At 38.8% G+C, this 24937-nt stretch overlaps 1 protein-coding gene across 1 annotated transcript in view; it reads left to right on the top strand.

The window, feature by feature from the left end:
• Window positions 1–754: 754 nt before the first annotated feature.
• The window catches only part of VWA3B (von Willebrand factor A domain containing 3B), a 208361-nt gene continuing 184178 nt past the window's right edge, over window positions 755–24937 (top strand). Inside the window, 3 exon segments of the mRNA XM_045445795.1 lie at window positions 755–978; window positions 6222–6449; window positions 23450–23544. Of these exon segments, the coding sequence (XP_045301751.1) occupies window positions 6254–6449; window positions 23450–23544 (291 nt within the window). The 5' untranslated portion in view covers window positions 755–978; window positions 6222–6253.

Here is a 24937-nt window from a genome sequence, read left to right as displayed (position 1 = left end):
ATGTATTTCGTAAGCACAATTTTATTTGAGTGACTGAAAAATCACAGGCATGTATTTTGAGCTCTTTGCTTACTTGATACAGTAAAAATAAGGGTTAAAAACAAAGCCGAATGGAGAAAATAATACTATAGGAATACTCATATCTGATAGAAAAGGGTATTTTCGGTAATTGCAGCCCCTCCTCCAAAACTGCAGCTCTTAGCTTCACATTCGCTCCACCCCTGAGTGATCTGTAACTGCCCCACCTCTTTAAGCTTCTTTCCCCCAACCGTAAATTGAAGAAAATAGCTCTTCACAGCGTTCAGGTGAAAATTAAAATTACACAGGTGTAAGTGCTCTACACGCTGCAAAGCACGTACAAAAGTTAATTGCAATGTTTGCTGCAATGTACTGGCCTACCTCCCGCCTTGGCGCCTTTCTCGCCCCTTACCCAGGCTCGTCAGTATGTTTATCTGCTTGTTAACTTAGTTAATAAATATTCACCGTCGTTGTTAATTTTCCCTATAACAGCAGGCATAGAGGGCAGTGCCATCCACCGTGTCCCCTAGCGTGGGGGCCCTTGCTTTGGGTCTGAGGTGGTGACCTTGGGTGCCTCAGGAATCCGGCACACCCTCCTTCGCAACCTCGCCCCGGACCCTGCCTTAGAGCCCCGCCCCTTCGTCCCGCTGGCCCCGCCTCCACTGGGCGCACGCTCCGTGGGCGGGGCCGGCTCAGGGAGCCCTGCTGTGGTTGGCCGCGTCCGAGCAACCGGGGCTACGCCGTGGTCAACATGCCCTGAGTTTAGCTCTCGGATCACAGAGAAATAGAACGTCTGGAGTCCTTCGAGCCAAGCGCCGACCCTTTGCCCGAGGGAGTTGGTGCTTTATCAACCAGGGGGATGCGCGTCTCACCCGCCCTCGGGGGTCAGAAGGCCCCCAGACAATGGGAGGGCGGCTGCTGAACAGGAACCGTCTTGTCTTTCATCCGACAGATTGCCTAGTAAGTGGGATGCGATCCCTTCCACGCCAGAACCTTCCAGGTGCCAAGGTTTCCAGCAGGGTGTGGAGGGAAAGCTTGGAATTATGCAGTTTGAGACTTGCACTGCCCTCCACAAAAGCTCAACGATTTTCCCAGGTTCACTTAACTATTTGGTTCTGTGGTCAGGCTGAGATACAAGGTACCGACCCCTCCTACTGCACAGCTCTAACCACCATACCCACTCCCAGCGGAGCTCAACCGCTCTGGCGGAGAACCAGTTTCCTGCTTTCTGTCTTATCATAGGCCAACAGTAATAAGGCTTTGGAATTAATACAAACCAGGAGATATTTGTTATTTATTTATTTATTTATTTATTATTTTATGTTCATTTTTGAAAGAGAGAGATTCCCATGTAGGCTCCGCACTGTCAGCGCAGAGCCCAACTGGCCGGCTCCATCTCACCAACCCTGAGATCATGACCTGAGCCAAAATAAAGAGTTGGACGTTTAGCCAACTGAGCCACTTAGGCACCCCCCAGGAGAAATTTATTTTTAAGAAATAGTGAGAACACGAATAGTCCAAAACAAAGGGATTTGCTTGTGTCCAGATTTCTACAACTTTCCGTTCTGGGATATCCCCTCTCTCTCCCTTTCTTCTACACTTACATGGTTTTAATAATCACCTCACTAGGACAAACTCCATTGTCTTTTGCTCTTTTCTTTTTTTTTTTTTTTTTAATTATTTAAAAAAAAATTTTTTTTTTTCAACGTTTATTTATTTTTGGGACAGAGAGAGACAGAGCATGAACGGGGGAGGGGCAAAGAGAGAGGGAGACACAGAATCGGAAACAGGCTCCAGGCTCTGAGCCATCAGCCCAGAGCCTGACGCGGGGCTCGAACTCCCGGACCGGGAGATCGTGACCTGGCTGAAGTCGGACGCTTAACCGACTGCGCCACCCAGGCGCCCCTCTTTTGCTCTTTTCATATGGACATAAAACTTAATTAGGCTTAGTTTCCACTTGGTAGAGTTTTCTTTTATCTTCTTGGGAGCTCTTGGTTTCTTTCTTCTCAGCAATGACCTTCCTAAAGCAGCCCAGTTATTCTTAGATCTTCTTTTCTTGGCTACATTTTCTCAGCCGTGGGCCAGTCCATTTCACTGTCCTTGCCTCTACCCACATTATTTGAGCAGATGATCACAGGCTAGCCTTGCTCTTTAAGGGCAGGAAAATGGAGGGAGAAGTAGATTAAGGGTTTCTGGGGGAGAGTTGCAGGAGGATACCCAAGCGGCTTGACCCAGCTTCCTTTCTCCCTGGAATAATTATAATTCAAAACTCACATAAATCACAAGATATATCCACCTAACCTACGCTTCATTTTCAGTAAGAATTAACAATGATATAGAAGTTTTGGGTGTTGATAATAAAACAGGAGTATACCGAATGTTTAATCTGAATTAATGGACTTGAAGTGCATTGTGCCTCAACCTCTGACTATGTAGGACCCAATCTCTTAAACCATGAGAACTTCCCCAAGGTGCTCACCTCAGAACAACCTTGGGGCATCTCTTGGCTGCTCCCTATGGGCAGACTTCAGCAGTACAGACTGGCTGCACTTGGAGCCCCTTGTTCCCTTGGTTTGGGCTTTTGACTTCTGCCGACTTAACCTTTCTGTGTTCCCCCAAGCTCTGCCTCCCTGCTCTTACCTTCAGCTCAGACTTTCACTTCTTTTTTTTTTTTTTCTTCTATTTTTTTTTTTTTTGTTTGTTTATATTTCCACATTCTTTTTTGGAAATCCCTTCCTATTTCCCTAAACTTTAGCTCTTGAGATAGCTTTTGAAACTTAGGGCAGTGTTCAACTGGACTTGTTGTTTCTTACTTCTGGATTCCTCTGTTCCCCAATTTGTAATAACCTCAGATGAAGAGATTCTGAAGTCATAGTAATAATAATAACAACATAGTAATATCTGGAAAATAAAATGTCTCTGTTAAAGAGACGCTATTCCCCGATTTTAGCCTTGTTTGACCTAAAAAAAATTGCTGCCTTATTGAAAAATTAGGATTCTCAGAGTGCCTGGGTGGCTCAGTTGATTAAACGTCCGACTTTAGCTCAGGTCATGATCTCATGGTTCCTGAGTTTGAGCCCCACATTGGGCTCTCTGCTGTCAGCACAGAGCCTGCTTCGGATCCTCTGTCCCCCTCTTTCTGCCCCTCCCCCCCCTCTCAAAAACAAATAAATGTTAAAAATTTTTTTAAAAAATCAGGATTCTTAGTAATTCTGAGTGATCAATTTAATCCAACACCCTTACAAAGTGCCTGCTGTATTTAAGGCACTGTACTGAGGACATTCATATAGTTTGTCCCTGCAATCATTGAACCTTTTAGTTTAGACAAGGCAAACCTGAAGTGCCCAAGGTCATATTGGTGAAGTGTCAAAGTGACAGTTGGAACTTTGCTGGAAACATGCTGCGGAAGGTTGGGGAGGGGGTCTGGAGAGGCTTAATAGAGGGGATAGAGTTTGAAATGGGCCTTGAACTCTAAGATTTCACATAGGAGAACTGCCTGAGACCAGCTTAGTTATGGGAAAGCAGGTGGGCAGTGTGTGGAGGGGTTGCTTTGTTGGGTCATTTGGCATCATTACTCTGGCAGGCTCCCTTGCTCTGACAGAGTATCTTTTTTTTTTTAATTAAAAAAATTTTTTTAAATGTTTATTTATTTTTCCCAGAGAGAGAGAGAGAGAGAGAGAAGGAGACACGGAATCTGAAGCAGGCTCCAGGTTCCTAGCTGTTAGTGCAGAGCCCAATGTGGGGCTTGAACTCATGAACCGTGAGATCATGACCTGAGCCAAAGTTGGACGTTCAACCAACTGAGCCACCCAGACGCCCCCTGACAGAGTATCTCTTATACAGCCTGAGTAGAATGATCCCTTCTGTTTGGACGTTTAATCACCCGAGCCACCCAGGCACCCCTTTCTTCCTGTTTTCTCGGATTATTTCCATTTTCCAGGTTCTTTCATTTCTGACAATGTGGGTAGTCTTAGGCTTAAAAATCCTTAGTCAAGATCTGAATCAGAATGACTCATACAGTTTCTCAAATTCAATAGAGCCAACCAGACCTTTTTAAAAATATTTATTTAAAAATTTTTTTAAGCCACGTGAGTGCAGGAGGCACTGGGGCATGCACCTTAGCTGGAGGATTCAGTTGTATTTTGTTTGGGATCAAGAACATGTTCGGGCCTGGGTGGCTCAGTTGGTTAAGCATCTGACTTCTGCTCAGGTCATGATCTCGTGGTTCATGAGTTCAAGCCCCACATCGGGCTCTGCGCTGACAGCTGGGAGCCTGGAGCCTGCTTCAGAGTCTGTCTCCCTCTCTCTCTGCCCCTCCCCTGCTCATGCTCTGTCTCTTTCTCAAAAATAAACATTAAAAAAAAAGAAAATCTTATATAAAAAAATGTATGACTCTTCTGAAACTTTCTTTAAATGTCCAAAATCCAGTTTAGGAGCCTTGTAAGACAATTTGTATAGCTTGCCCCCTTTTGAACCTCTGACATGTAGCTCCCTCTAGTAAGAAAAACATAGGAGGTGGGTGAGTGTGTGTCAGGGAAAAGAAAGATTAACTGGAAATGATGAGATAGTAAAAAATCTTTATTCTGAGATTACTTTTCTTGTTTCTATAGGAACTGTTAACCAAATTTAAAAGTTCTTCAGCTGGCAGTCTTTGTTGGACAGATCTCAAAAAGAAAGTTAAAGTCTGTTCTTGTTTTCACATTCTGTAAGTCTAAAGTCAGAGGAGAAGCCCAAACTTAGTAGCTCAGACAACTGGGAATTTGAGGGTAAAAGGTACTTGGAATAAAAGAGGGTATATAAACAAGGCACAATTACTAAAGGATAATGATTTCTAAATAATTTATTTGGACATAGCTCTTTGCAATCAAGTGCTTACCCACGAAAAACTCATTCATTGCTAATAATAATATTTCTAACATCTTTTTATGAAAACTCCCTAGCCTATGTCCAACTGATTTCTTTTTTTTATTTATTAAAAAATGTTTTTTAAAGATGATTTTTTTTTTGAGAGAGAGAGAGAGAGAGAGAGAGAGAGAGAGAGAGAACGCACAAGCAGGGGAGTGGCAGAGAGAGAGAGGGAAACACAGAACCTGAAACAGGCTCCAGGCTCTGAGCTGTCAGCGCACAGCCTGATGTGGGGGTTGAATTCACGAACCTTGAGATCATGACCTGAGTTAAAGTAGGATGCTTAACCGACTGAGCCACCCAGGTGCCCCTGTTCAACTGATTTCTGTATTTGATTGTTCAAACTGTAACAGAGTCGTGCAGGGAATGTTTGGAGTTTTAGAAATGGGAAACTACTCTTGTTGAAGTTTTATAGTCCAGGGAACAAATTTATATGTGTTTCACACTCTGGGTACAGAGAAGAGCAGACCTTTGTCTTTCTCCAAGTTAATCAGGCCCTGCCTTGAAGTTGTGATGAGTGGGTTAAGATTGCATTACCGTCTGGCCACTCCTTTCCTCTTGTGCACACTATATTTAGGCGGGTCTAGATAAGTTTAATATGTAGCATATTGCCTTGAGTCCAGCTGGTCCCAGAACAGCTGGCTACATGATTCAGAATGTTTAAGTCCAACTTTAAAATAAAACATTTGGCAAGTGAATCCATGTATTCTAGCTGGGCTGAGCTGCAATCCAGTTCCCACGCTATCACTAGCTCCCAATTAGACGCTCCACTTACAGAACAGGTGTGTTTCCTCTCAGGGTTTTACCCTCTTTATCCTTTGGAAGTGAAAGGTCAGGTGCAATTATAATTGGAATACTGATGTGTAATGAAGGTTCGGGAGCGAATGTTTATTTTCCAAAATGGAAGAACTTTGCATTTTTTCTGATTATGAAAGTAAATCCTCTTTCAGAAATGTCTAAATATTCAGTGTAAAAATTTAAACAGTATGGAAAAGGCAAAAACTACACATATTCCCACCACACAGATAAAACTACTGTAACCTGTTGGTATTTACCTTTCTAGGTGTTCTTCTGTGTGTATAGGAGTATGGATGGATGCAGATTGAATTTTATGGATAAATTTTAGCAATATATGTGGGCATCTTTGTTGGCAAATATACATCTATATTAAAAATTTTAACTGGTAGATAGAATTCCACTTAATGGTTGCACTGTAATTTATATTAAAGCAATCCCCTGTTGATGTTAGATTGGTTCCAAGTCTTCAGGAAGTCTGATTTTCACACTTGCCCTTATAGGAGGTCTCTGTGATTTAGATCCTGATTCCGAGATGGAGCTAGCAGATTCATCTTCCACCATCTCTGAGCAGCAGCTGCAGGGGCAAGAGAGACTAAGCAACACCAAGACAGATTTGGCCGGGCAGAGTCTCATCTCATCTGAGGAATGGCTTCAACTACATGGGCTTAAGAGCAAAAAATTGACCTTGAAACAGATTTTGTCACAGATCGGATTCCCACATTGTGAAGGTATAGTACTCACAAAGTAGTATCGTTTGGAGAACCCAACCAGCATCCCGTCCCGTAGCCTTGGAGGGGACACTGCATCAGCTCAGAAGGCCCCTCAAAACCACACGCCTCTGAGCTTGTTCTGATCTCGCATCTTTATTGGTAAAAAATGTTTGTGCATGGATCTCCAATATATGTTTGTTATATAGGTGTATGATTATCAGTCCACTTATTAAATATTAGTAATGCTGCGTTTTATTCTTTGCCCTTTTAAAGATGAAATAAAAGTAAATAGAAGTTGTGCACACCACAGCAGACATCTTCTTCATCCCTTGGGATGTGCAGACCCCTTCAGGAGGCTGTTGATTAAGACAATAGCTGTGTATGGTTTCAGGGAGAACATGCTGTTTTCCTGTCATAGCCTCTCTTTATGTGATATCATGGTCCAGTGTTTTTAAATACATTGGTTAGAAATTTGGTCCTGAACTCCCAGTAGTATAGCTTTCCAACAGGGAGTATAGAAATGGGTGAGGGTGTATTTTGGTTTTGCTTTTGTTTTTTAATTTTTAATTTTTAATTTTATTTTAGAGAGAGTGAGAGTATGAGCAGGTGAGAGGGACAGAGGGAGAGAGTGACACAATCTTAAGTAGGCTCCACACTTAGCTTGGAGCCCCATGTGGGGTTGGATCCCACGACCCTGGGATTATGACCTGAGCTGAAATCAAGAGTCAGACGCGCAACCAACAGAGCCACCCAGGCACCCTGCTTTTGTTTATTTTCTGATGACATATTGATTTGGGTTGCTACTGAAATATAGGGCCCAGGGGACCAGGGATACAGAATGTCTTACAGCGTGTGAGATAGCCCACCCAGTAGGAGTGTCCTGTCCAATGTATGAGTAACACCCTATTTGAGGAGCACTCCTTCAATCAGGGCAATTTCTATTACTTGGATTTTACTCAGTAATTTTGAATTAGCCAATTAATTAATTAATTAAGCATATATTTATTGAGTGGGCAATAATACTGTGGTTTTGAGATTTTTCACCAGTTCTTTTGGCAGCTTTGTTCTATACTGGTGATAAGGAAGATGTAGGGGATGTGGTTGTTACAGACTGATCTGGAGGCCCATTCTAATGGCAAGGACTTTGCTCTTCAGGGTTCAGGCTGTGCGTTATTTGTCCTTCTGTAAGGGGTGGTACAACCAGCCCTATACCTTCTAAATACCTTTCAGCGAGGGCTGGGGGTGGGGCTGCCAGAGTCAGGATCTATGGGATTCCTACATAAGGAAACAAACTGAAAGTTTTATCTTGTATTTCAAATAACTATAATTCAGTTATTAATATTAGCAAAAATAGCAGTTCAGTATATTTTGTCAAGGATTTTTCAATCTAAGGTCATGGAAAATACTGCTCTATGATTTTCTTTTAATGCCCTTGTCAGACTATGGCATCAGGATTATGCTGGCCTCATAAAATGATTTGAAAGTATTCCTTCCTCCTGTGTGTTCTTATGGTGCTTTTATATGAGTGGTATAATTTCTTCTGTAAATGTTTGATGGAACTCACCAGTGAAACTTACCTGAAGTTTTGTTTATAGGAAAATTTGGACAAGAATTTCATTTCTGTAATAGACAGAGGGCTATTCAGATTTTCTGTTTCATCATGCCAATTTTAGAAAGTTTTGTTTTTCAAGGACTTTGTTCACTTCATCAGTGTTTTCCAATATATTGACAAAACATGTTTCATAATATTCCCTTTACACTTTTTTTAATGCCTGCAGAATCTATAGTGATGTTCCCTCTTTCATTTCAGATATAATTTGTGTTTTTTCTCACTTCTTTCTTGATGAGTCTTTTTAGCAGTATATCACAATTCTTTCCAAAGAACCAAATTTTGGTTTTGTTGTTTCTTTTTCCCTATTCTTTGTTTTTTATTTCATTGATATCTGCTTTGATCTTTATTATTTCTATCCACTTACTTTGAGTTTAATTTGCATTCCTTTTTCCAGCTTAATATGGAAACTTAGGTAATTGATTTTAAGCCTTTCTTCTCCTTTCACATAGTCATTTAAAATTCCTCTAAGGATTTGGGGCGCCTGGGTGGCGCAGTCGGTTAAGCGTCCGACTTCAGCCAGGTCACGATCTCGCGGTCCGTGAGTTCGAGCCCCGCGTCGGGCTCTGGGCTGATGGCTCAGAGCCTGGAGCCTGTTTCCGATTCTGTGTCTCCCTCTCTCTCTGCCCCTCCCCCGTTCATGCTCTGTCTCTCTCTGTCCCAAAAATAAATAAACGTTGAAAAAAAAAAAATAAAATAAAAAAAAATAAAAAATAAAAAATAAAATTCCTCTAAGGATTGCTTTAGCTGAATCCAAATCTTGATAGGTAATATTTTCATCATTACTGAGTTCAGAATATTTTTTTCTCTTGTGACTTTTTTCTTTGATTCATTTTTAAAAGAAATGTTTAATTTTCAAATATTTTTGGATTTTTAAAGATGTCTTGTTATTTACTTCTGTTTATGTTAGAAAACATAGTAAGATTTTTGTCTTTTAAAATGTACTGAGATTTGTTTTATTGTGCACATTTCATAACACATCTGAAAAGAATGTGTATTCTGCAGTTGTGAGGTAATGTTTATAAATGTTAATTTGTTCAAGGTAGTTGGTTTTATTGTATCATAGAGATGTTCTGTGTCTTCAGAGATATTTTTGCACAGTGGCTTTGTCCTTTTCTTAGTTCTATAAATTTTTTTCATGTAATTTGAAGCTCTAATAAGTACACACACACATTTAGGATTGTCATATCTTTCTGATGAATTTACAAATTTTAATAATTTTTATTTTTATTATTTTTAATATAATTTATTCTCACATTGGCTAACATACAGTGTGTAAAGTGTGCTCTTGGTTTTCGGGGTAGATTCCCGTGGTTCGTTGCTTACATACAACACCCAGTACTCATCCCAACAAGTGCCCTCCTTAATGCCCATCACCCATTTTTCCCTCTCCACAACTCCTCCATCCACCCTCAGTTTGTATTTAAGAGTCTCTTATGGTTTGCCTACTTCCCTTTCTGTTTGTAACTATTTTGTTCCCCTTCCCTTCCCCTATGGTCTTCTGTTAAGTTTCTTCAGATCCACATATGAGTGAAACATATGATATCTGTCCTTCTCTGACTCATTTCACTCAGCGTAATACCTTTCAGTTTTATCCATGTTGCTGCAAATGGCATGATTTCATTCTTTCTCATTGCCAGGTAGTATTCCACTGTGTATATAAACCATACCTTCTTTATCCATTCTTCAGGTGATGGACATTTAGGCTCTTTCCATAATTTGGCTATTGTTTAAAACACTGCTATAAACATTGGGATACATGTGCCCCTATGAATCAGCATTCCTGTATCCCTTGGATAAATTTAATAGTGCTACTGCTGGGTCGTAGGATAGCTCTATTTTTAATTCTTTGAGGAACCTCCACAGTTTTCCAGAGTGGCTGCACCAGTTTACATTCCCACTAACAAAGCAAGAAGGTTCCCATTTCTCTACATCCTTGCCAGCATCTGTAGTTTCCTGAGTTGTTAATTTTAGCTACTCTGACCGGTGTGAGATAGTATCTCAGTGTGGTTTTAATTTGTAGTTCTCTGATGGTGAGTGACATGGAGCATCTTTTCATGTGTCTGTTGGCCATCTGGATATCTTCTTTGGAAAAGTGTCTATTCATGTCTCTGCCCATTTCTTCAGTGGATTATTTGTTTTTTGAGTGTTGAGTTTGGTAAGTTCTTCATAGATTTTGGATACTAACCCTTTATCTGATATGTCATTTGCAAATATCTTTTCCCATTCCGTTGGTTGCCTTTTAGTTTTGTTGATTGTTTCCTTTGCAGTGCAGAAGCTTTTTATCTTGATGAGGTCCCAATAGTTCATTTTTGCTTTTAATTCCCTTGCTTTTGGAGATGTGTCAAGCAAGAAATTGCTGAGGCTGATGTCAAAGAGGTGGTTGCCTGTTTTCTTTTCTAGTGTTTTGATGGTTCCTGTTTCACCTTTAGGTCTTTCATCCATTTTGAGTTTATTTTTGTGTATGGTGTAAGAAAGTGGTCTAGCATCATTCTTCTGCATGTTGCTGTCCAGTTCTGCCAGCACCATTTGCTAAAGAGACTGTCTTTTTTCTATTGGATGCTCTTTACTGCTTTGTCAAAGAGTAGTTGGCCATACCTTTGTGGGTCCAATTCTGGGTTCTCTATTGTATTCCATTGGTCTATGTGTCTATTTTTGTGCCAATACCATACTGTCTTGATGATTACAGGTTTGTAATATAGCTTGAAATCCGGGATTGTGATGCCTCTTGCTTTGGTTTTCTTTTTCAACGTTACTTTGGCTATTTGGGGTCTTTTGTGGTTCCATACAAATTTTAGGATTGTTTGTTTTAGCTTTGAGAAGAATGCCAGTGCAATTTTGATTGGGATTGCATTGAATGTGTAGATTGCTTTGGGTAGTATTAACATTTTAACAATATTTGTTCTTCCAATCTATGAGCATGAAATGTTTTCCCATTTCTTTTGTCTTCTTCAATTTCATTCATAAGTTTTCTATAGTTTTCAGCATACAGATCTTTTACATCTTTGGTTAAGTTTATTCCTAGGTATTTTATGGTTCTTGGTGCAATTGTAAGTGGGATCAGTTTCTTGATTTCTCTTTCTGTTGCTTCATTATTGGTGTGTAAAAATGCAACCGATTTCTGTACATTGATTTTGTACCCTGGGACTTTGCTGAATTCATGTATCAGTTCTAGGAGTCTTTTGGTGGAGTCTTTAGGGTTTTGTATGTAGAGTGTCATGTCATCTGCAGAAAGTGAAAGTTTGACTTCTTCTTTGCCAATTTGGATGCCTTTCATTTCATTTTGATTTCTGATTGCGGAAGCTAGGACTTCCAACACTATGTTAAACAACAGTGGTGAGAGTGGACATCCCTGTCGTGTTCCTAATCTCAGGGGGAAAGCTCTCAGTATTTCCCCATTGAGGATGAAATTAGCTGTGGGCTTTTCATATATGGCTTTTATGATGTTTAAGTATGTTCCTTCTATCCTGACTTTCTTGAGGGTTTTTATTAAGAAAGCATGCTGTATTTTGTCAAATGCTTTTTCTGCATCTATTTGATAGGATCATATTGTTCTTATCCTTTCTTTTATTAATGTGGTGTATCACATTGATTGATTTGCAAATATTGAACCAGCCCTGCAGTCCAGGAATGAATCCCACTTGATCATGATGAATAATTCTTTTTACATGCTGTTGAATTCAATAATCTAGTATCTTGTTGAGAATTTTTGCATCCATGTTCATCAGGGATATTGGCCTGTAATTCTCCTTGTTTGTGGGGTCTCTGTCTGGTTTGGGAATCAAGATAATGCTGGCGTCATAGAATGAGTCTGGAAGCTTTCCTTCTGTTTCTATTTTTTGGTATAGCTTGAGAAGGGTAGGTATTAACTCTGCTTTAAATGCTTGGTAGAACTCCCCTGGAAAGCCATCTGGCCCAGGATTCTTATTTGTTGGGAGATTTTTGATAACTGATTCTATTTCTTTGCTGGTGAGGGGTCTGTTAAAATTTTCTATTTCCTCCCGTTTGAGTTTTGGTAGTGTGTGGATGTCTAGGAATTTGTCCATTTCTTCCAGGTTGTCCAGTTTGTTGGCATATAATTTTTCATAGTATTCTCTGATAATTGTGTTTCTGTGGTGTTGTTTGTGATCTTTTTTTATTCATGATTTTATCTCTTTGGGTCCTCTATCTTTTCTTCTTGAGAAGTCTGGCTAGGGGTTTGTCAATTTTGTTTATTTTTTCAAAAAACCAACTCTTAGTTTCATTTATCTGTTCTGTTTTTTTGGATTCTATATTGTTTATTTCTGCTCTGATTGTTATTATTTCTCTTATTCTGCTGGCTTTGGGGTTTCTTTGTTTTTCTGCTTCTAGTTCCTTTAGGTGTGCTATTAGATTTTGTATTTGGGGTTTTTCTTGTTTCTTGAGATAGGCCTGGACTGCAATGTATTTTCCTCTTAGGACTGCCTTTGCTACATCCCACAGGGTTTGATTGTTGTTTTTTCATTTTCATTTATTTCAATATATTTTTAAATTTCTTCTTTAATTGCCTGGTTGACCTGTTCATTCTTTAATAGGATGTTCTTTAACCTCCATGCCTTTGGAGGTTTTCCAAACTTTTTCCTGTGGTTGATTTCAAGTTTCATAGCATTGTGATCTGAAAGTGTGCATGGTATGATCTCAATTCTTTTATATTTATTGAGGGCTATTTTGTGACCCAGTATGTAATTTATTTTGGAGAATGTTCCATGTGCACTTGAGAAGAAAGTATATTCTGCTTTAGGATGAAAAGTTCTGAATGTATCTGTCAAGTCCATCTGGTCCAGTGTATCATTCAGGGCTGTTGTTTCTTTATTGATTTTCTGTCTAGATGATCTGTCCATTGTTGTAAGTGGAATATTAAAGTCCCCTGCAATTACCACATTCTTATCAGTAAGATTGCTTATGTTTGTGATTGTTTTATATGTTTGGGTGCTTTCAAATTTGGTGCATAAACATTTATAATTGTTAGCTCTTCTTGATGGATAGACCCCATAATTATGATATAATGTTCTTCTCCATCTCTTGTTATAGCCTTTAGTTTAAAATCTAGTTTGTCTGGTATAAATATGGCTACTCCAGCTTTATTTTGACTTACAGTAGCATGATAGATGGTTCTCCATCCCCTCACTTTCAATCTGAAGGTGTCCTCAGGTCTAAAATGAGTCTCTTGTAGACAGCATATAGATAGGTCTAGTTTTTTATCCATTCTCATACCCTATGTCTTTTGATTGGAGCATTTAGTCCATTTACATTCAGTGTTATTATTGAAAATATGGGTTTAGAGTCATTGTGTTATCTGTAGGTTTCATGCTTGTAGTGATGTCTCTGGTCCTTTGTAGTCTTTGCAACATTCCACTCACAGAGTTCCCCTTAGGAACTCTTGTAGGGCTGGTTTAGTGGTATTGAATTCCTTCAGTTTTTGTTTGTCTGGGATAACCTTTATCTCTCCTTCTATTCTGAATGACAGCCGTGATGGATAAAGGATTCTTAACTGCATATTTTTCTTATTCAGCACATTGAAAATTTCCTTTCACTCCTTTCTGGCCTTCCAAGTTTCAGTAGGTAGTTCTGCTACTACCCTTATGTGTCTACCCTTGTAGGTTAAGGCCTGTTTATCCCTAGCTGCTTTCAGAATTCTCTCTTTCTGTTTGTATTTTGCCAGTTTCATTATAATATATCATGCAGAAGATCGATTCTGAACGGAGTTCTCTGTGCCTCCTGGATTTCAATGTCTGTTTCCTTCCCTGGATTGGGGAAGTTCTGAGCTACAATTTGTTCAGGTACACCTTTGGCCCTTTTCTCTCTCTTTTTCTTCTGGAACTCATATGATATGGATCTTGTTCTGTTTCATTGAATCACTTAGTTCTCTGACTCTCCCTTCATGGTCCAGAATGTTTTTATCTCTCTTTTTCTCAGCTTCATCTTTTTTCATAATTTTATCTTCTTTTTCACCTAATCTCCCCTCTGCCTCTTCAGTCCTCACTGTCATTGCCTCTAGTTTATTTTGCACCTCATTTACAGCATTTTTAATTTATCATGACTATTTTTTAGGTCCTTAGTCTCTGCAGCAATAGATTCTCTGCTGTCTTCTATGCTTTTTTCAAGCCCAGCGATTAATCTTATGACTTTTATTCTAAATTCTTGTTCAATTATCTGTTTTTTGTTTATATTTGTTTTGATCAATTCTTTAGCTGTCATTTCTTCCTGGAATTCTTTTGAGGAGAATTCTTCTATTTCGTCCTTTTGGCTAGTTTTCTGTCCCTCAAATGTTTAAAAGCTTGTTATGTGCTCTGCACCTGTGAGCACTACTATGTTAAAGAGGGGTCATATACGTCCAGGGCCTGGCCCTTCAGGCGGTGTTTTTTGGAGAGCGTTATGCTCTCTGTTATTGTGACTTTGGCTACTTTATCTCCCTACTGTAGTGATGTTTTGGACCCTCCACTAGGTATGCTTTGATTTGTTCCTTGACGTTGCTGTGGGAAGGAAAACAAACAGAAAACAACAACAAACACATAAACAAAAAAACGCAAAAACAAAAAACCAGAAACACCAGCTATAAGTAAAAAACAGGGTGGAAGCTGTGCTGATGGAAGAGGCCTTATCCCATACAAAGAGAGAAATGACAGGGGCCAGGAAAAAGAGAAGAAAAATTGACCAGATAGAGAAACTATCTGGCTTAATCCAGGGAGAGAAAAAGGAAAATAAGGAGGTGTCTAACATGTATGAAGAGAATAGATTAAAAAATATGTCTGCTTAAACAAACCAAAACCAGAGTGACCAGACTAGAGGAGGGAAGAGATGAGAAAGAGAACAGGAAGGAAGAATATACATATATAATAAGAATTGTCTGAGAACTAAACCAGGCAATGCAAGAGCGCTGGTCTGTGTTGTAGACTCTAAATCTAAAGTTCTCTCTTGACCAGCAAGAGAGTGGATGCAGAATTAAAAGCAAGAGATGGCTAATGTCCAGGAAAAGACAAAAGCCCTGAATAAGAGTCCTTGCTCTGTATTTATTAAGATTAGAAGGCTTACAAACCTGATGGGCATGCACAAAGAGACAATGAATCTGTAAACATTAACTCATGGGCATGAGGAAAAGGGGGTTTTGAAGATATATGGTGTTTGGGGTTTGGGTTATTATGAAATAAAACCTGGTGCTGGGCAGATGGGCAGATGGTTGTTAACGGCAGACAGGAGGCACCATGTCTGTTTATCTTAGCTAGCCTACGGGATGGGACAGATAGAGCATATAACCTCAGGGTTAACAAGGCACCTTTCTTTTGTTAATCAGCTCCCATCTGTGTAGCTTCACCTGCAGTGCAGCAGTCTATAGCCCTATTTACTCGTTTACCTAATTTAGTCCTTCCCTCCTGTGAAAGCAACTTTCTGCTATAGTACAAAATTGGGAGACACTTTTATCCTGAATACCTAATCTTATTTACCTCATATGCCTTTGTATTGGGGGTCTTTGCTCCCCCCACTCTATTCTGGGGGACTTTGCCCCCCTCTGGTCTATCCTGGGGTCTAATCTTGTTTACCCAAGCTTGGATGTCAGCATCCTATGACTTTGTAATTCTTTCTGCCTTGTTAACCCATTGGTGCAAGCCTAGGGAATTTCTAGGTTTATTCCTCACAGGTCTGGAGGAGGGGCTGACTGGTTTGTCACTGTCAATCCCGCTCCAGTAGACATGCACTTACCAGGCACAGAGGGGCGTGGTTTGGTGTAGGTGGGTCCCACCTCCACTGTGGGCCCACTGCCCACTGTCGGTTCCCTGAAGCCCTGCCTTGGTGGTGGTGGGGAGAAAAATGGCGACCCCCCAGTGTCTCCTCCATGGACCGGGTGTCCCCAACAACTCTGTTCAAGCCGTCCTCACTGTGTTGCGGGTGCAAATGAGGCAGTTTGTCACACTCTGCTGACTCCTGTGGCTTCCTGGCATTGGGCTGGGATTTAAACCCTGATGTCTTTAAGGTTCCCACTCCATCCATCCTGGTTTCGGGTAAGTGCTGCTTTGCACTGCCCCATTTATGGCCTCTGGCTGGTGGGCACAGGCAACCTTTGCCCTTTGAATGGCTACATACCTTCTTCCCACAGCACTCCAGGGAGGGGATTGCTTTCTCCCATTGCGCACTATGCCTCTGAACTAGTTACTGAAGCGGGGCTGGCTCCCCTCCTCCCCAGGTACTCAAACAGGGCAGCTGGCCCCAGTCTGGAGAAAGCCCCACAGTTAGATTGGATCTTTCTCCATCCTGGTCCATGGTTTTTCTCTTGTCCAGATACCATATTACACTTCCCCAGCCTCTTTTTCTCTTCCCTTTGTCTCTCCACAGAAGGGGATCCCTCCCCTCCTTTCCTCTGCCTCCTGTTTTATCTCTCCCAGTTCACAGTCACGCCTGTATGGCCTGTCATGTTGTCCCCATGGGTCCCTGGAGGTGTCTCTATCACTTTGCAGCCTGGACTCTTGGAGTTCAGAGTCCTTTGGCCTCAACACTGCTGTGTTTGAGAGATGAGGGAACTTCGGATCTCCCTACTTCTCTGCCATGTTGGCCCCTCCTCCCTTAATAATTTTTAAATGTCCTCTTTATCTCAGATGATAGTCCTGGTTTTGACATTTACTTTAATATTGATACAACCACTGCCGCTTTCTTAGGCTTCATTTGTACATGGCATATATGTTTACAGTCTTTAACTTTCAAGCTATCTGTAGTCTCTAAATTTTTCCATTTACATTTCAATAGGCTTTTTATGTATGCCCTTTTTGTGTTTTGTTTTCAGTGGTTGCTTTAGTGATTATATCCTTAACTTGTTATAGTCTGTCAAAAGTTAGCTTTGTACTACATCATGTAAGGTGTAAGAACCTTGCAACAGTATAACTCCACTTACCCCCCACTCCTGTCCTTGGTATTATTGTTTAATGTATTTTATTTTTATATACATCATAAACCTCACAAGCCGGTGTTATGATTATTGCTTTAAAAAGTCATTTGTCATTTAAAGAAACTGAGTGGGAGAAAATAGCATTTTACATCCACATATTTACTATTTATAATATTCTTGCTTCCTAGAAGTTCCATCTGGTATTTGTTCCTAAAGAATTTCTTTGAATCATTTCTTGTAGTGCAGGTCTGCTGGTGACAGATTTTCTTAGTTTTTGTTCATCTGATACTGTTTTTATTTCACCTTCTCTCTTTTTTTGAATGATTAGTTGTTTGGTTGATTGATTGGTACTTGTTATTCTGAAATAATGATAGCTTTACAGGAGGTTGCAAAGATGATATAGACAGAACCCAAGAACCCTTCACCTAGTTTCTCCTAATGGTTACATCTTATAAAATTTGGGTATAATATCATATCAAGGAGTTTGACATGGATGCACTGTGTGTGAATAATTCTATGTAATTTTACCACTTGTGTAGATTTGTGTAACCATCACCACAATCAAGATACAGAACTGTTTATTACCACAAAGATCTCCATTGTGCTACCCTGTTATAGTCGTACAGACACCGTAACCCCCAACATCTTTAACTCCTAGCAACTACCAATCTGTTTTCTATCTCTAATTTTCTCATGTAGAGAATGTTTATATAAATGGGATCATGTAGTATTTGACCTTTTGAAATTGGCATTTTTTCACTTAGTATTATTTCTTTGAGATTCATCCAAGTTATTGCATGTAGCAATGGTTTGTTTCTTTTTATTGTAGTTGTATTCCAGGGTATGGATGTACTGCTGTTTGTTTAGCCAGTCACCATTAAAAGACATCTGCGTAGTTTCCAATTTTGGGCTATTACAAATAAGTCTGCTATGAACAATTGTTTACATGTTTTTGTGTGACCATAAGTTCTCATTTCTCTGGGATAAGTGCCCAGGAATGCAAATGCTACATGGTATGTTAAGTGTGTGTTTAATTTTTTGTTTTGTTTAGTTTTATTTTGTTTTGTTCAGAAACTGCCAAACTTTTACAGGGTGGCTATGCTATTAACTTCAGTAATATACGAGAGAGACAGTTTCTCCACGTCATCAGCATTTGATATTGTCACAATTGAAAAGTTTTAGCTGTTCATGGCGATTAAGGAGTGCACTTATCCTGATGAGCACAGGGATGGAAGTGTTCAGTCACTATATTGTACACCTGAAACTTAATATTACACTATATGTTAACTGTTATTTAAATAAAAACAAAAAAATAAAAGTTTTAGCTGTTCTAATATTTTCTAATATTTGTGTAGTGATATTTCATTGTGGTTTTAGTCTATATTCGCCTAATGTCTAGTTTTGTTGAACACATTTTCATGTGCTTATTTGCTGTATATCATCTCTGGCAAAATGTTTTTTTATGTCTTTTGGTCATTTTCTAATTAAGTTTTTTTAATGTTGAGTGTTGAGAGTTCATTATATATTCTAGATGTGAGTCCTTTTTCACATATGTGGCTTACAGATATATTTTCCTAATCTATAGCTCATCTTTTCATTCTCTTAACAGAGTTTCTCAGAAAAGAAGTTAATTTTGGTGATTTTTTTTAATTTGATGATATTTTTCTTGTGTGAATCTTGCTGATGCTCAACGTTTTCTCCTATTTTTGTTTTACTGAAAGTTTTATAGTTTTCTGTCTTACATTTAGCCCTTGATCAATTTGAGTTACTTTCTGTAGAAGTTTCACTTTTGGACTATGGATATCTAATCGCTCCAGCAACTTTATTTAAAATTAAATAAAAGGCTTTTGCACAGTGAAGGACAATAAAAAGGTTTTCAGTAAAAAGACAACCTACTGAATGAGAGAAGATATTTGCAAATAGTATATCCAATAAAGGGTTAATATCCAAAATATATAAAGAACTTATACAACTCAACACCCAAAATGCCCCAAACAACCTGATTTAAAAATGGGCAGAGGACTTGAATAGACATTTTTCCAAAGAAGACATACAGATGGCCAACAGACACATGCTCAACATCACTCATCATCAGGGAAATGCAAGTCAAAACCAAATAAGATATCACCCCACACCTGTCTGGATGACTTAAAAAAATGCAAGAAATAACAAGTGTTGGTGAGGATGTGGAGAAAAGGGAACCCCCATACACTGGTGGTGGGAATGTAAATTGGTACAGCCACTGTGGCAAACAGTGTGGAGGTTCCTCTAGAAATTAAAAATAGAAATACTATATGACCCAGTAATTCTACTGTGTATTTACCCAAAGAAAAGGAAGATATCAATTTGAAAAGGTATTTGCACCCCTGTGTTTATTGGAACATTATTTACAATAGCCAAGATATGGGAGCAACCTAAGTGTTGATCAGTAGACAAATGGATAAGGAAGATGTGGTATATGTATACAATGGACTATTATGCCACCATAAAAAGGATGAGATCTTACCATTTGTAACAACATGGATAGACCTAGACATATTGCGATAAGTAAAATAAATGACACTGAGGAAGATAAATACCATATGATTTCACTAATGTGGAATCTGAGAAGCAAAACAAATGAATTAACAAAAAGCAGAATCAGGTCTATGCAGAGAATAAACTGATGGTTGCCAGAGTTGGGATGGGGTGGGGAACACAAGAGACCAGTTAGAGAATGAATAAGTCATGGGAATAAAAGACACAACAAAGGGAATATAGTCAATGATACTGTAATAGTGTTGTATAGTGACATATTTTAGCTACCCCTGTAGTGAGCATATTGCATATTGAGAGGTTGAATTACTGTGTTGTATACCTGAAACCAATGTAACATTGTGTGTCAACTATACTAAAATAAAATAATAAAAGACTGTCCATCTTAAGAATTGCTTTCACATCTTTGTTAAAAATTAGGTGATTGCATTTGTGTGGGGCTATTTCTGGGTTCTCTATTTTGTTTTATTTGTCTATGTGTCTCTCTACCACTACCACACAGTCTAGATTACTGTAACCGTGTAATGTCTTGAAATTGGCCAGCCTGATTCCTCCACTTTATTCTTTTTCAAAATTGTTTTAGCTACTCTAGTTTTTTTGCCTTTTCATAAAATTTTAGAGTAACTATGTCTATGTCTAAATATTGATGGGATTTTGATAGGAATTGCATTAAACCTGTATATCAGTTTAAAAATTTTTTAATGTTTATTTATTTTTGAGAGAGAGACAGAGACAAAGAGTGCGAGCAGGGGAGGGGCAGAGAGAGAGGGAGACACAGAATCTGAAGCAGGCTCCAGGCTCTGAGTTGTCAGCACAGAGCCCAATGCGGGGGTTGAACTCACGAACCTTGAGATAATGACCTAACCTGAAGTCAGACTCTCAACTGACTGAGCCACCCAGGCACCCCAGACCTGTATATCAATTTAAGTAGAATTGACATCTTTATTATAGTGGGTCTTCCAGTCCATGAATGTGGAATATCTCTCCGTCTATTTACATCTTTTATTTATTTCATCAGCTGTTGTACTTTTCAATATATGTCTTGCACATCTTTTGTATTTTATTTTTCTAAGCAATTATAAACGCTGTTGTGTTTTTTATTTTGGTTTCCACATGTTCATTGCTAGTATAAAGAAATATGGCTAATTTTTTAATGTTGATTTTCTATCCTGTGACCTCACTGAAATCACTAATTCTAAGAATTTTTTTTGGTTGGTCTTAATTCCTTGGGATTTCTAGGTAGACCATCATGTCCTCTCCAAATAGGGAAAGTTTTCATTCTTCCTTTGTGATCTATATACCTTATATTTCCTTGTCTTACCATGTGCTGGATAGAACTTTCAGTACTATGTTGAACAGTAGCAGTGAGAGTGGACATCCTTACCTAGCGTCAGGTCTTAAAGGAAAGCTTTCAATCTTTGACCATTAAGCACAAAGTTAGCTTTAAGTTTTTTGTAGAATTAAAAAAAAAAAAAAAACAAGTTGAGAAAGGTTCGTTATATTCCTAATGTGTTGAGAATTTTTATCATGAATGGATGTCGAATTTTGTCAGATGCTTTTTCTGTGTCTATATTAAAAGGATCATGTGGGGTTTTTTCTTCACTAGCCTGTTAATTTGGTTGATTCTATTGATTGGTTTTTGAATATTGAACCAATATAGCTAATACATTTTTGCATATGTAATAATGAAGGATATTGGTCTATAGTTATCTCTTTTTTTATCACTGCCTTTATCTCTTTTTGGTATCAGGGTAATATGGGCTTAATAGAATGAGTTGGAAAATGTCCCCTTGTCTTCTATTTTCTGGAAAATATTGTGTAGAATTTTAATTACTTCTTGTGTGTTTGGTAGAGTTCTCCAGAGAACCTATCCAGGCCTGGGGATTTCTGGTGTAGAAGTTTTTGATTACAAATTCATTTTCTTATTAGGTATAGGGCTAGTCAAATGATCTATTTCAGATTAAGAAAGTTGTGGTAGTTTGCGCTTCTTGTGGAATTCACTTCATCTAAGTTGTCTAATATATGTGTGTGGAGTTGGTGGTAGTATTCCATTATTCTTTTGATGTCTGAAGGGTCTTCTGCAATATTCTCTGTTTCACTCCCAATATCAGTAATTCATGTCTTCTCTCCTTTTACCTTTGTCAATTTTATTAAACTTATTAAAATACCAGGTTTTTATTTAATTGATTTTCTCTATTGTTTTTCTGTGTTCAATTTTCTTGATTTCTGCTTTCATCTTTATTATGCATTTCCTTCTACTTGCTTTGGATTTGTTTTGCTATTCTGTCTTAGTTTCTTCAAATGGGAACTTAGATTATTGATTTCAGACTTTTCATCTCCTCTTTATGCTATAAAGTTCCCTCTTGGCAGTGCTTAAGCTGTGTTCCTCACATTTTTATATGTGTATTTTCATTCGGTTTAAAATATTTTTTATTTCTGTTGTACTTCTTTGACTCATGGATTTATTAGAAGCATGTTATTTAGTTTCCAAGAGTTTGGAGATTTTCTTATCTTTTTGTTACTGATTTCTAGTTTGTTTCAGTTCTGGACAGAGAACATAACTCTATTTGCTTTTAGTTTTTTTACATTTTTTGGATTTTTTTTTATAGCCATGGCTATGCTTTGTCTTGGTATATATTCTGTGCTTAAAAAAGAACGTGTGTTCTTTTGTTATGCAGATTTTCTGTAAATGTCAATTAGATCTTGTTTGTTGATGGTGTTGAGTATCCTTGATGATTTTGTGTCTAGTTATTCTATCAGTTGTTGAGAGAGTAGTATTGAAATCTCCAATTATAATTGTGAATTTGTCTCTTTCTCCTTTCAGTTCCATCAATTTTTGCTTAAGGTATTTGCAGTCTGTTGTTCAGGGAGTACACATTTAGGATTGCTATGTCTTCCTGTCTTCCTGGTGGGTTGACACTTTTATAATTATGTAATGTTCTGCTATATCCCTAATAATATTCTTTGCCCTGTAGTTTACCTTTGTGATATTAATATAGTCAATCTACTTTCTTTTTATTAATACTTAAATGACATCTTTTTTCCTTTTTATACTTCTAGCTTATATATGTCATTATATTTGAAGCAATATAATATACATATTATATATATAATAAATTATATATAATATAATTATATTATAGACGCCTTATTGTTGGGTCATTTTTTAAATCCTCTTTGCCTATCTTTTTTTCTCTCTCTTTTTAAATTTTTTTAAGCTTTTATTTTAATTCTAATATAGTTAGCATACATACAGTGTTATATTAGTTTCAGGCCTACAATCTAGTGATTTAAAAATTCCATACATTACTCAGTGCTCATCATGACAATGCCCCCTTAATCCCAATCACCTATTTTATCCATTCCCCCTACCCACCTACCCTCTGATAATCACCAGTTTGTTGAGTATAGTTAAGAGTCTGTTTCTTGGTTTCTCTCCCTCTCTCTCTCTGTTTTTCTTTGCTCATTTGGGTTGTTTCTTAAATTACACATATGAGTGAAATCATGTATATTTAGCACTAAAGAATAAATCTTGCCATTTGCAAAGGCATGGATGGAGCTAGAGAGTATAATGTTAAGTGAAATAAGTCAGTCAGAGACAGCTAATCACTATCTTTTAATTGTTGTACTCAGGCTATTTACAGTTAATATAATTATTAATTTGTTACAGCTGTGTTTTAGACTGTGCCTTTTGACCTCTACCTTAGTCGTTCTGGACAGAAGAATCTGGAAACCAAGAAACAAACTTTATTTTTCCTCTCCATTCATTTGTGCATTAAAGGGTTATGCATGTCATAAATAGTTAACATATACCATAGCACCTAGAAACACTTCATTATTTAGGACAGAATACCAAGCATCACATATTTTTGGTGTCACTGGGGATATAATTTGAATGGTGTCAGAGAAAAACATTTTGAAATAAAAATAAGAAACATTGATAATGCACCATTTTGACTGCTTTTCTTTATAAAAATACAGATTACGTGACTTCTCTGGGGAGACTCGTGGCTTCCCGGTATGCAGATGGCCTGTTTCCACAGTTCTACAGACCCGAAGATGGCAGAGTATACAATGTAAGTCGGAGTTCCCTTGATGGATAGGCCCAGTGACATGCTTCTGGTGTCTGGGAGTGGCCTATGTGGAGAGGCTCACACTGCTTCCTAGTGATGCAGTGGAGCCCAGGCCTTATCAGGGCTGGAGGCTTTCTTCTGGCCATGTGGAGAGTGATGAAAGTTATGGCTTAGGGGCTGGGAAGGGAGCACTTGACCTGTTAGAGATGAGTGCATGAAATCGTTGACCAGAAAGTGAAAACCTTCGCATATCAATAGTACTTTGTTTTGCCTTGAAAATAAAGCAGGTGTAGTATGACAGAAGTTAGCAGACAGGCAAGAGCTGCTGCTGTTACCTGACAAATGCACAGGGAACAGGGGGCTACTTTTATAGCTAGTGGTTTTATAGCAAGCGGCATCTCTTACTGGAGTCCTTAATTCCAGCAATTCAACACGTGACTCGTGTAGTCTCATAACGTGTCTGCCCCTGTGCACACCCTGGTACACCACAGGGAACTCACAAAAACTCATATCCCATCATGTCACTTTACAGATATTTGTTCGTGTCACTGTACATCTATGTACCACCTGGACTGCTATATCTTTTTTTTTCTTAAAATTTTTTTTTAATGTTTATTTATTTCTGAGACAGAGAGAGACAGACTATGAATGCGGGAGGGGCAGAGAGAGAGGGAGACACAGAATCCGAAGTAGGCTTCAGGCTCTGAGCTGTCAGCACAGAGCCCGACGCGGGGCTCGCCCTCACAAACGGTGAGATCATGACCTGAGCCGAAGTCGGTCGCTCAACCGACTGAGCCACCCAGGTGCCCCCCCTCCTTTTTTTTCCTTTTAGAGAAAGCATGTGAGTGGAGGAGAGGGATAGAGGGAGAGACAGAGACAGAGAGACAGAGAGACAGAGAGAGAGAGAGAGAGAGAGAGAGAGCCAATGAGAATCCCAAGCAGGCTTCATGCTCAGTGTGGAGCTAGATACAGGGCTCCATCCAATGACCCTGGGATCAGGACCTGAGCTGAAATCAAGAGTCAGATGCTCAACCAACTGAGCCACCCAGGCACCCCTGTTATTTCTAAATATTTAAAAAAGTTTACATTACTTTTTGAACTTAGCAAAATATCCATAGAATCTTGAGTTTGGTGTGCTAAATATATTTTTTATCTTAACCACATGAAAATCAGTACAGAACTATTGAAAACATCTGTCTTTGCCATCTGACCACCTCCACAGCCCCTATGACATGGTCCTACCCTGGTTTCTGTATCGTGGTAGAAACTTTAATAAGTTCTGTGAATGCTGGTGAGAGATTTAGGAATTTTGCCGTAAGGAACCGTGGAAAGCAACAGGAAGTGGTGCTGGAGCTTGAGGAATAAGCTGGAGAGACACAGGAGATAGAGAAGGAAA

This window comes from Leopardus geoffroyi, chromosome A3, assembly GCF_018350155.1.
Source record: "Leopardus geoffroyi isolate Oge1 chromosome A3, O.geoffroyi_Oge1_pat1.0, whole genome shotgun sequence".
Lineage (NCBI taxonomy): Eukaryota > Metazoa > Chordata > Mammalia > Carnivora > Felidae > Leopardus > Leopardus geoffroyi.
Note: the sequence above shows the minus strand (reverse complement) of the source record. Positions and strands in the feature narration are given on the sequence as shown.